This window comes from Diabrotica undecimpunctata, chromosome 9, assembly GCF_040954645.1.
Source record: "Diabrotica undecimpunctata isolate CICGRU chromosome 9, icDiaUnde3, whole genome shotgun sequence".
In the NCBI taxonomy this organism is placed as follows: Eukaryota; Metazoa; Arthropoda; class Insecta; order Coleoptera; family Chrysomelidae; genus Diabrotica; species Diabrotica undecimpunctata.
Genome location: NC_092811.1, coordinates 118,608,348 through 118,621,708, shown reverse-complemented (window position 1 = coordinate 118,621,708; position 13,361 = coordinate 118,608,348). Strand labels below are relative to the sequence as shown.

Here is a 13,361-nt window from a genome sequence, read left to right as displayed (position 1 = left end):
TTTATATTTCATATTCACACTTTTCTGTTGAAACTTTATTCCCTTAAAATACACTGCGCTCCAAAATTAACGCATAATTTTAAAATTCTTATTTTGAGTTGTAATGAAAAAATTTTTGTTTGTTCTTTTCTGCTTTATGGTTGTTTTAGAACATCTTAAATAAAAAACTTTTCTTTTTTTACAAAAAATGTATTGAAATTAAGAATATAACATCATAAATCTAAACATCTAAACAAACTAGCATTATAAATTAATGACGAAATTGAAATTAAAGTTGCAGAATATACTAGTACCGTGTACTAGTATCGAGTATTGAATCCTCTGGCATTTATTACTGTTTGACAACGATCTCTCATAATGAGCATAATCGTTCTGATTTCTTCTTGATCAATTTGATCCCAAATTTCAACCAACCGCAAAAACAGTTCATCTAATGTGTTTGGTGCATTGGGTAGTTGTCGTAGTCGTCAGGACTTCCCGCAGGCCAATCCATGGCAGAAATTCTAACCTCCTGACGATACTGTGCACAATTCTTGCCGTTGTAGCCTGGCATTATCTTGCATAAGCATGAAATTATCCCCAATAAATGGTGCAAATGGCACGACATGCTCTTCTAAAATATCTGTTGTATACCTCTGCGATTTAAACCGACCGCGATCTATTCTAACTGATTCCGTACGAGCCTCTAAATTAATCCCACCCCACACCATTACCGAGCCGCCGCCATACTGTACAGTCCCTACGGTGTTACACTGTGCGTAGCGTTCCCCAGGCCTTCTATACACTCGGTTTCTCCTCTCATCAGAAAAAAGACAGTACCTGGATTCATCGGTGAACAATATTCATCCCCAATCGTCATTATTCAAATCAACATGTTTACGAGCAAAATGCAATCTCTGGGAAGACACAGTAAACAGCGACGCACAAGCCCTTTTAGGAGTTCGTGTATGGATAAGACATCGAGCAAAAAGACAAAAGAGGGAATCTAATTGTTATGAAAAGGCGACCAAAAAAGTGGCCTCTGATGGCGGATATATCCGGAAATGCGAATGCGCCAAATTTAAATTTTCGGACACTTATTAACAGTAGCTATAAAATAGTTTTCAGAATGTGTCATAGACGAGAAAATTTTAATTAAATATTAACGATAACAGTCTAAAATGTGAAACAATTGTTAAAAAACTCAATATAAATAAGATTTCATGTGACAGTTGGGACAAATAATAACATAACCCAACTAAATTTGATTTCTTAAACAAGGAAAGACTCTCTTTCCTTGTTTAATTTGGCCTCTCAAGATGGCACTTCCTGTCTAACAATATTTTTGCCCCCACTACCTTTACATTCCCTCTTTTGTCTTTTTGCTCGATGGTATAAGATCAGCCACAGATAAGCAAGGGTGGAGGCAAAAAATAAAGGTGTTAATTAATCACGCTGTTTATTTTATTAAATATAGTTCTATTGTTGTTCTGCAGGGCATGAATACCTAGCATAACTGAATGAATTGTTCAAAATTACTTTGTTTGTTATAGTATCATCTATTTGCTTTGCTAAATCCTCTTTGCATAGAAAAGTATACTTATTTTGTAAGATAATAAAACCAAAGTTTATGTTGATTCCATCCTAGTAAAACGTCCTCCTCCTCCTAAGTGCCTTCTCTGTTGAGGTTGGTGATCAAGATGGCAAATTTCTCTCTGTTCTGGGCTTGATGAATTAATTCATTTCCTTTTGTGTGGGTCCAATCTCTGATGTTTGGTAGACAAGATTTTTTCTTTCGTCCTAAGCCCCTTTTACCTTCAATCTTGCCTTCTAAAATTGACCAGATGAGGGCGTGTGTTCATTGCTCTCAGTACTTCTTCATTCGTAGTTCTGCTGGTCCAGCTTATTCTTAGCATTCGGCAGTACATCCACATTTCAAATGAATTTAATTTGTTGACGTCATACTGTTTTAATGTCCAGGTCTCACAGCTATATATAGTAATAGAGACCACACATAACACTTTAGTGTTCTCAATCTTATTGAGACTGATAGCTTGGGGTTACATAGCATTTTACGCTTACGTGTGTTTTCAGCGATGCTTCAGTTAAGGTCTATGACTCCACGCCATATAAAAGAACGGAGAATACGTAGCATTTTAGTAAAAGAACTTTTATTTCCAATTTTATATCGTGGCTGTTAAAGATTTTTTTCATTTTGACGAAAGCTGATCTTGCCTTCTCGATCCTTATCTTAATTTCCGTCGATTGGTCCCACTGTTCATTTAAGTTTGCACCCAGATAACAAAAGTTGGTGATTTGTATTATAGGTTGTTGGTTAACTAGTAATTGACCAGGTGGTATCCTATTTTTGTTTATAACTATGTATTTAGTTTTTTTGATGTTAAAATCAAGCCCAAACCTGCTACTTACTTCTGCCACCCTGGATACAAGTGTTTGCAGACCTTTAAGACTGTCTGCAAAAATGACAGTATCATCAGCGAATCGACTATACCTTAAATAATTTCAGGAATTTTCATAGACGATATGTACTCCTGTTAAAACACGTAGTCTTTTTTGTTTAAATCAATTCTTCTTTAAATTAATAAAACTCTTAATGGATATACTCAGTGTAAGAAATCTAAACAGTCGAGCTGGGTCCCCTACGAGGTGAAGCGGCAATAATTTTTTTTTTAAATTTGTTTAAATTTAGTACAATTTAAATTAATTTGAGTATTAAGACAGTGAGAGTTTTCATTTTATTTTATATCTATTTGATCTCGGCATTTGTTATATATGATAGGGTCCGAAGATCCTTCTACGGATTTTTCGCCCAAAATATCTGAGTTTTATTTCCATTGCTTGTGTCTGCTGCCTGAATTCTCCCTTTCATCCTTTTAAATAAATGCAGTCTTTAAAGCTTCTATGGTTATAGTTCTCTAGAAGTTTGTCTTTTACTGACTCCCTCCTTGTAAGTTTTTCCGATTGATCTTTGAATCTTTGAGGATCTACTTGTCTTTCCTCTTTCGGTTTTTCCCAGTTTATTTTGACCGGTTCGTCCATAATTTAGTGTCGTTCCATTTCGGCATGTCTAGTCCGTTCCAGATCCTCAGGAGAGTAACTAAATGTTCATTACTTTGTTCATTAAATTTTACTAATCATTCCTATGTCACTTAGAAACCTGATTACATGTTATTTAAGTGCTTTGATAGCCGCTTGACATTATTTTATAATAATTACAAGCGGATAACCGCTTGACATTAATTTCTTGTCCCAAATATTTTTGTCCGAATTTAACTAGGCGTATCTTCCAATAGCATGAGTTTTTACTTCAAAGATGCTTGAAATTTTTCCGAGGCTTTCTGAGTGTTTAGTTCTCAGCCCGTACATTCCTACCCCACTTCGTTCTACTGTTTTACAGCTGTACTGTACCACTTAACGACATTCTTGTTTAGCTAAGAAATGGTATATTTGTCATTAGTTCCACCTGATAAATCATCTAATTACGTATGTTCCATTGTTTACTGAAAGATATAGTCGTTAATTATCTACTCGAACAAACATTCTCGCGCGTATATCTTCTTTTTTATTTGCATCGCTCATTTTATATTTAGAAAACCACGACAGACATTGACCTTCACTATTGTATTTTTGTGTGTGGGCTTTCACTTCTGGCAACAAATATTGGCATTATTCTACCGTATTCACATGCTTCTGACGTACCTTGGCAAATATATATCGGGCGATAAGTGAACGTGTCATATATTTACGTATTTGGGAAAGGTGATAAAAGGATATCTTTCTGAACATTTTTAAGACAGCTTTGTGTGGAACTAAACTCTAATAAAGATGCTTTTTCTTACATGGAGCAATTCCTAATATTTCAGCAAAATACCACCACACCTCTACTTATAATATTCTACTTCTAAAGGACACTAGTACTGGTATTCTTCATACCCCTTTCTATACAGGCCACAGCCACGACTTACTGAAGGATAATCCCGTGAAAATATTTGACCCACCCTTATATTATTTTTTTATTCTAGATGTTAGGCATGTTCTTACTTGATTTTAAGGCTGTATTATGATTTGGTATAAGACCGATACAATGAAATGAAGAAGAAAACTAGAAAGATAATTATGACCTCCAAAAATGAGATATGGGATAGAAGGTGCAGAGAGATAGAATCTTATATTGGAGGACGACAATGCACTGAGGCGTGGAAGTTTATAAACTCTGTTAAGAAGCCGACTAACGAGAAAGTGATTCTAAATCCCATAAATCCCGAGGATTGGACACATTATTACAAACATCTATTAAATGAGAACAGAGACGAATTTAAAGAAGATATGGATTCATCAAGAATCGAAATTCTGGGAGAGCATATTACCATAGATATCAACATAGTTCAAAAAGCTATAGCAGGGATGAAGAATGGAAAAGCAAGTGGACCAGAGGGAGTAACTACGGAATTAATAAAGAATGGCTCAGAGAAATTACACAGAATGATCACGGTGATATTTAACGAATATATTAACGGACATCCAACACCAGATGAATGGAAAACAGTATATATGACCCCAATATATAAAAAAGGTGACAGGAGAAATTGTAAAAACAATAGAGGGATATCGGTCACAAGCTCAATGAGTCGACTATACGGTCGAATACTACGGGACCTGATAGAGGAAGATTATCAATCGTCCGAAGACGAAGAACAAGGAGGATTTAGAGCAGGTCGTTCATGTACAGATAACATCTTCTGTCTTAAACAAATTATAGAAAAGAAAATTGTGACAAATAGAGAGTTACATATGACTTTTGTAGATCTTGAGAAGACATATGACACAGTCCCGCTAAATAAACTATGGGAAGTCCTGGGCACATCAAACATACATCAAACATTGGTTAGTGCTCTCAAAGATCTATATTATGGTTCAAACTCCCAAATGAAATTCGGAAACCTCTTAGCTGAAAAATTTGCAGTTACTAAGGGTCTCAGACAAGGATGTTGTATCTCTCCGACTCTATTTAAGATTTATATCTCTGCAGCTCTGAAACAATGGAAAAGGAAAGTCAAAGGAATGGGTATACAATTGAACGATCAGGATTACATATATACTTTATAGTTTGCAGATGATCAGGTGGTGATCTCAAATGACAAAGATGACATGGAATATATGCTTAGAAAACTAATTGAAGAATACCAGAAATGGGTAGATTAGAAAAGACAAAATACCTCTCAATTGGAGCTGAAGCAGAACAACTCGATATCGATGACAATCAAAAAATAAATCCATGCAACGAATATAAATACCTGGGCGTCATCTTCGACCGTAGTGGAAAAGACGAACAAGAAATAGAACATCGAATTGTACAAGCACGAAGAGCTATAGCATGTTTGAACGGAGTTCTATGGAGTAAAGAAATATCAAAGAAAAGAAAATGGAACATCTATGAGACAATGGTTAAAACTAGCCTACTTTATGGAGCTGGGACATGGAGAATAACCAAAAAATATAAGAAAAATGTCGAAGCCACGGAAATGGATGCCATCAGAAGATCGATGAGAATATCAAGAGCCGACAGAATACGGAATGAAGTGATAAAACAACAAATGGGTATAGAGGGCACTATAGTTGAGGATATTGAGAGAAAACAGCTCATATGGTATGGGCATGTGAGCCGAATGGGGGACGAAAGATTGCCTAAAAAAACGATGATGTGGCAACCCCCAGAGAAGAAGAAACGAGGAAAACCACCACAGAGCTGGAACCTGGGAGTTAGGAAAGCGATTAGCGCTCGAAATCTGGACGAAGACCTAACTCAAGACAGAATACAGTGGCGTTTGGGAGTCGGACAACGTCGTAAGACGTTATAAAAAACCGAATATATATATTATGATTTGGACTTATTACACTTATTAGCAGCTGAAGGAAGAATTGACTTCATGTGTTGGGAGACCAACTCCACTGTAGCGAATGCCTATTAGTGGTACTAGGATCACGATCTGAGAGCAACCCTTAACAGGATAAGAAGAAGGGTCGGTTTTCTTAAATGCGTTATATAGGAAACTTGGACAGAAGCAAGCTAAGACACTGTAACACACATACAAAACGCACATACGCAACTTTGAATGAGTACAAAGTCAACATCTACGCTCTGATAAGTCCGAACTTCATACAAAAGCTGCTGTCTTTGGAAATGAGTATTCTGGTAAAGTAAATTACAAACAACGGGACTTCTCCTCCTTAATATTTCTACTATCGAACATCGCAAACATAGTTGAGTGGCTTTTCTCTCTGAGCAGGAGCTACACCCTAAAAACCACCCAAAGCCAAAATATCTTAGTCCAAAACATCCTTAAAACTCCATACTCATCCTTCAGCTATGCATTTGGCAGACATTCTAAAAACACTTAACCTCAATCAAATTGCTGAGCTCTGGCAGCAACGAGCTTCCTGACATGGACATGTTGAAGACAACTTCCCTTTAGTTTTGAAAGTTAGTACCTTGTTTAAGCTTAGGCTTCTTCAAAGAGGGGCTGCACCATTTTTTTTTTGTTGCAGGAGCTTTTGAGGAGGTGAGTTGCTAGTGGGTAGATTTGGGTAACATGCTGCTAGTGGAGCAGGGGCTTTGAAGGTGGTAGTGTTTGTAGGAAAGAAGCATCATGAAGAAGAGTTTTTGGGTAAGCCAAGCTATGAGCAGAAGGTACCTCTGGTGTTACCCAATATCTGCGATATTTCAGAGGGGTTGATTCTAGGGCGTCATAATACTAATCAGGAATTTCGTTACCAGCGAAGTGTAGAAGCTTCGCTGGAGGGAATGAAACTTTTGTTTGGGGAAGCCTGGTGAGTGTCCTAGGCGATGGCAAGGAATCTTTAGAGTTTGTTTGGCTCTGTTGTTGGAGCCAGCTTATGTATCTTCTGCTGAGAGTGCGGATTCTATCCTTTATTGTTGGAATGTTCGCAACTTGGTGAATGAGTGATGACGGATAATGCGCATTTTTCCTCATGCACTTTCTTAGGATTTTTTAGGATTAGTTACATGCCTTGTACTCAATAATTGGCTGACGAAAAGTCTTGTAGGTGTCAAGAGAGTTTTATTTGATGTGTAGCCAAATTTTCCAGATAGTGCTCCTAGGAGATTAGCTCTTCTTCTTGTCCTGTCTAGGGTGTTATTGATGTAGATATTCCAATTGAGAGTCCTACTAAAATGAACTCCCAAATAGGACACCGAGTTTCTGAATTCGAGATTCTCTCCGAGGAGGACTATCCGGTCCCCTCCAGCAGTGAGGAGATCTGAATAGGATAAAATGAGTTTAACAACTCCCCTTTGTTTCCGTCTTCAATAAATAGCTCAATTCGAGTAATAAAAGGGAAAACTCTCAGTTGGGTTGGCTGTAAATCATAGTTTAAAAAAACTTTTGATGTAACTATATACCATTATACATCAGAAGTTTTTTCTTCTTCTTCAAGTGCCATCTTCGTTCCGAAGGTTGGCGATCATCAGGGCTATACGTATTTTCGAAACTGCTGACCGAAATAATTCGTTGCTGCTACAGCTATACCATTCCCGTAGATTCTTTAGCCAGGAGTTTCGTCTTCTTCCTATGGACCTTTTTCCTGTTATTTTCCCTTGCATAATTATTCGAAGCAGTTCATATCTTTCGCCTCTTGTAATGTGTCCCAAGTATTGTAGTTTTCGTTTTTTGATCGTAAATATGACTTCCTTTTCTTTATTCATTCTTCTCAAGACCTCGACATTTGTGACTCTCTCGGTCCATGATATTCTCAGGATTCTGCGATATATCCACAGTTCAAATGCCTCTAATTTTTTGGTATCAATTTTTTTCAACGTCCATGACTCCATTCCGTAGAACAACACAGAAAGTACGTAACATCTCATGAGGCGAAGTTTCATTTCAAGGCTCAAAACTCTCCAAAATTTCCGCAGAACACTCTCTTCATTTTAGTGAATATGGATCTGGCTTTTTCTATTCTTATTTTGATTTCTGCTGAGCTATCGTTGTCTTCATTTATAAAAGTGCCTAAATATTTGTATTTGCTAACTCGATCGATAATTTCATTGTGTAAATATAAATTTTGGACATTTTGTGTTGATTTCGATATTACCATAAATTTAGTTTTTTTTTATGTTCAAAGATAGTCCATATTCTTCGCTGCAGTCTGCTATCTTATTCACCAATGTCTGTAGCTCTTCAAGTGTTTCTGCGATCAGAACGGTGTCTTCGGCAAATCTCAGATTGTTTAATCTAACACCGTTTATTTTAATACCTACGGATTGCTCAGAGAGTGTTCTATTCATTACGTCTTCGGAATAGAGATTAAACAGGGTTGGTGACAGTATACACCCTTGTCTCACACCTCGCTTTGTTTCAATTTCTTCAGTGGTATTATTCTCTACTCCCACTACTGCTTTCTGATTGTAGTACATATTTGCTATTAGTCGAATGTCTCGTTTATCTAAATTCTTTTCTGTCAGGAGTCTGATTAGGTGATCATGCCGCACTTTATCAAAGGCCTTGTTGTAATCTATGAAACACATGAATACATCATGATTTATGTCAAGACATCTTTGAGACATAACGTTCAGCGCAAACAACGCCTCTCTTTTTCCAAGTCCATTTCGGAATCCAAACTGGGTGTTATTTTCAGTTTTCTGTGTATTCTAGAGTGTATAATTTTCAGGAATATTTTCAGTACATGGCTCATCAGACTGATTGTACGGTAATCACTACATTGTTTGGCATTTATATTTTTTGGTATAATAACAAAGGTGGATAAAAACCATTCTTGTGGAATTTTTCCTGATGTATAAATGCTATTGAAAAGTTCAACTAAAATGTGAATCGAGTCTTTTTCGAGTTTAAGGATTTCCGTTGGTATTTAATCTGGACCTGGGGCTTTACCATTTTTCATTCTTTTTAGTGCGTACATTACTTCTTCTTCCGATATTTCTGGACCTTCGTCTCCTTGTATGTTACTTAGCTCAGATTGTTGTCTATCATCTGCAAAGAGTTCTTCGATATAGTTTTTCCATGTCTTCAACTGTTCTTCTAGTTCTGTTATTATGTTTCCGTTGACATTATATAGGGTATTTGGCTGCTTACGTTTTTGTGTACCTGCAAGTTCTTTCACTTTTTTATGTACATTAAAAATATCATGTTTTGCCTGCAATTGCTCTATTTCTTCACATTTTCTTTTATAAAAATCTTCTTTTGCTATTCTGATTTCTATTTTGATTTCTTTCTGTATTTGTTTATACCTTTGTTCGTTTTTTCCTTTCATTATTCTCCGATTGTCCATGAGAAGAAGGATCTTATCAGTCATCCACCTTTGCTTTATTTTTGGTTTTTCTTTAGTCAGAATTTTCTTTGCAGGACCTGTTATCGCCATTTTTACGTTTTGCCATTTTTTATCTATGTTTTTCGTTGGCTGAGATGTTTCTTTTTCATGAAGTATTTTCAAATTATTATTAATACATTTTTGCAGTTTCTCCTTTACCTCCAGGTTACATAAATGACTGAAGTTTTTTATTCCATACTAACTCACTTTGAGCTTTTGCATGCGTATAGAAAGGGACCGGTTTTTTGTGGTTTTTAGAATCCATTGCACAATTATAGCTGTCCACAGCTACCTTCAATGCGTTCACGAAAAGTAATCATTAAATTAAAAAAAATCTGAAAAGAACCGTTACTTTTTCTAAACCATCTCTTCTCTGGTCTTCACTTTGATCCTAAGGATCCCAGACCAACCGCAAGCAGTGGTAGAAAATTTCTAACACCAATGCCTACACCCATTACCCAGAAACCCGTGCTGAAGAGGTAAAAAAATTTGCCTAATCGGAGCACCTTAAAAATATACCCAGCTCCATCCAATACACCCAAGAATACAAAGGACATTGCATCACGGCTAGTCCAGATACAAAGTTCTTATACATATTTTGATATAGACATAATTCAATAGATTTCCCGAACGGTTACTAAGAATAGCATCGACATCAAGACTAACAAAATATTTAATTAAAAATATTTAAGACATGATTAATTCGCACATATACATCTGTAACAAAATAGACTGATTTTTAAAAGTGCGTGTGTTAATAATTGTAAACATTCTTACCTGAGTACCAGTATTATATAGGAGAAAACAACCACTTCTATACGTATTTTTTGCTTGGCCCTCTTTCAGACATCTTTGGCCCAAAAGGGACGCTTGTTGGTTTCCTAAAACCTAAAGAAAAAAAATTTATTTCAACCAAAACCCAAAGAAAAAAAATTACTTCAACCAAAGTAAAATCATTATTGGAGATATTATTTAATCGTTTATTATCATTATCGATCTCGACATCTTCAAATTACTCCCAAAATCTAAAAATTCTGTCTAATCTGCTGAGAATAAAGACATACATACCCCTGAAATGTACACTCCTCCGAAGGGCCAGTCTTCTGCCACTCTACCGTATATTTCTGAACTGCTTTTTATTTCTGGTAAAACATCTTCAGGTATTTTAAAATACCTTAATAGATACGGGTCCCAATTTAAAAGATCAATGTTCATGAGGAATGTTCTCGAAGCGTTGGTAACGTCTGTGTAATGTTTGCCACCTTTTGGACCGCCGGTTAAATTCTACAAAACATTTGAAAAATAAAAAAAAATATAGTACACATAGTTTGGGTTTGGTAATAACTTTGGAACCATAGAAGCACTATTTAGCATTCAAGTTATGGTACGGTTTTATATGAGTTTTATTGACTGTAAGAGGACTTTTGATCGAGTAAGACATACCGAAATGGTAGATAGATATATATTGATGATAAAAGACCTTTGAGAAAAGAGGACATAGAACCAATTCCATCCATACACTGAGAGACAATCAAGGCCGTATGAAAATCGACGGTAAAGAAGTAACTGAAGAATGGAAGGAGTATTTTAGGTACCTTCTAAACATCATAGAGAAAGAACAGCACAAAGAAGAGATCTATATCACAGCGGACATGCCCGTCAAAAATCCCTCATTTGAAGAAACCCAAAAGGCCTTAAATAAGCTGAAAAATCACAAAGCGCCGGATACGGACGAGATACCAGCAGAACTTCTGAAGTATGGGGGAAACGCACTACATCACCAAATCCACCAGCTAATAACGCACATATGGTTAGAAGAAAGGATATCAGGTCGATGGAAGGAAAACATAATAGTGCCTATCCACAAAAAAGGGGACAAAACAAAATGCACGAATTATAGAGGAATTTCACTCAACACGGCATATAAAACCCTCTCAAACATCATTCTTAGTAGACTAATCCCTTATGCTGAAAATGTGCTAGGCGAATATCAAGCCGGTTTTAGGGCAAACAGATCAACAATAGATCAACTATTCACGCTGAGACAACTTCTAGAAAAGGGATGGGAGTATAACAGACCCATACACAATCTTTTCATAGACTTTCGACAGGCATATGATAGCGTAGAAAGAAGCCAATTATGTTAGTTTTCAATAAAGCATTGGATAATATTCAAAGTGGTATCAATGAATGATGGGTAATTTTACGTCAACTATGCAAAGTTGGTCAGGAGACCCCTCTAAAATACATATGATGATTTACCAAATTTCAACCTTCTAATTCGGAGTCCGGTCCTGAAAATGATAGACAGAAAGTAAAGGTTTGGACACTATCTCATTTCTTTAAAGAAGCTCGAATTAAGGCATCTTAAGAATTTCATGGGTGGACCTTATGAATAATGTTGAGATTACAAGTAGAATGACGAAGGAAATGCGAGACCGTTTATAGAATTAAAGAGCATAAATCAGAATATAGGTATTATATCATGACAACTGAGCAGTTATCTTGTTACAACTTTTCTTTAGGGCAAGGTGTATGGAAAAAGAGTACCAGGGAGAATTTCTTGGCTCCAAAACCTGCCAAAATCGTTCAACACGGCTACAACCAAACTATTCCGCAAGAAAAAGAAATGAAACAATTTTATATAATCGCTACTCAAGGTCAAGCTATCTGTCAAATGAAAGCCCTCAATTAGTGAACTAATTTAGGCTTCTCATCCAATTTTTTTAATGGATGATTCTAGAAATATTCTAAAAATTAAAATTATAACACGTAAGTACGTGATTTCATTGCCGAAGTAAACAAAACACGGCGGCTCAATGGTCTAATGACATGATTCTTGCTTTGGGTGTGGGAGTTCAAATTTCAGTTGGGCCCATTTTTTATTTTATTGATAGAATAGTTTAATACGTGTAATACAAAATTACTTACCCATATGATCCAACTATCGACTGTACCGAAGAGACAGGTTTTGGCTTTCATCGCTTTCCTTACTTGAGGCACATAGTGCATAAGCCACTTTATTTTAAAGGCGCTAAAATACGGTGATATAGGAAGACCACAATGGTTTTTGAAGTAATTAGTATTTTGTTCAGGTACCTTGGCTAAAATCCTGTCTACTGTCGAATCTGTCCTTATGTCGTTCCATACTAAAATTTATAATACAAATGTTAGAGAAAACAGAAAGACGGTCTTAGATTTAATTTCAATGCAGAGCATCTGCCATCCGCTTATACGTATTTCAACCTCATTATGTATCATCAGAGCGACAGAGTAAATCTGATATAGCAAACTCAATTGAAAAGTTCTACGCCGATCTGTATCGTTCCAGAAACGATCCAACTCCTCAAAGCAGAACTTGAAAAGGCAGATAACAAATAATGTCAACTCAGAAGTGATGCCCGAAATAAGCCACGAAGAAATAGAAAGGGCAGTAAAAGAAATAAAAAGGAATAAAGCTCCTGGAAGCGATGGAATCCTAGCATAAATGCTGAAGGAAGGCGGAGAAGAAGCCATCACATATCTAAAATTACTATTTAATAAATGTCTATTCGAAGGCAACATACCCGAATAATGGAATACTGCTAATACAATACTAATACACAAAAAAGGAGATACCACAGACCTGAAAAATTATCGACCAATTTCACTTCTTTCACAACTTTACAAAACCTTTATAAAGATTATTACAAACAGGTTAATAATTAAATTTGACAGATATCAACCAGTAGGACAAGCCGGATTTAGAAAAGGGTACAGCAGCTGTGACTATCTATATACTTTGAAAATCCTAATAGAAAAGACTAACGAATACAATCTCCCATTATGTCTGGCTTTTATAGATTATGAAAAAGCTTTTGATAGTGTAGAACTGTTGGCAATAGAAGAAGCATTAGTCATCAACAACCGGACCGACCCCAGGTACAGAATATTAATACATAATATTTACGAACAAGCTGAAATCACAGTCACGTTGGGCAATGGAATCGAAACAAGACCAGTAAAAATCAACCGAG

At 36.2% G+C, this 13,361-nt stretch overlaps 1 protein-coding gene across 2 annotated transcripts in view; it reads right to left on the bottom strand.

Moving 5' to 3' along the window:
- LOC140451068 (glycerol kinase 3-like) overlaps positions 1 to 13,361 on the bottom strand; it is a 72,418-nt gene that overhangs the window by 25,161 nt on the left and 33,896 nt on the right. For both annotated transcript variants that reach the window (XM_072544787.1, XM_072544786.1), the window contains exons 3-5: positions 12,277 to 12,494; positions 10,414 to 10,629; positions 10,123 to 10,233 (exon numbers count right to left, since the gene is read on the bottom strand). In XM_072544787.1, coding sequence (XP_072400888.1) covers positions 10,123 to 10,233; positions 10,414 to 10,629; positions 12,277 to 12,494 — 545 coding nt within the window. The remainder of the gene's footprint in view (positions 1 to 10,122; positions 10,234 to 10,413; positions 10,630 to 12,276; positions 12,495 to 13,361) is intronic.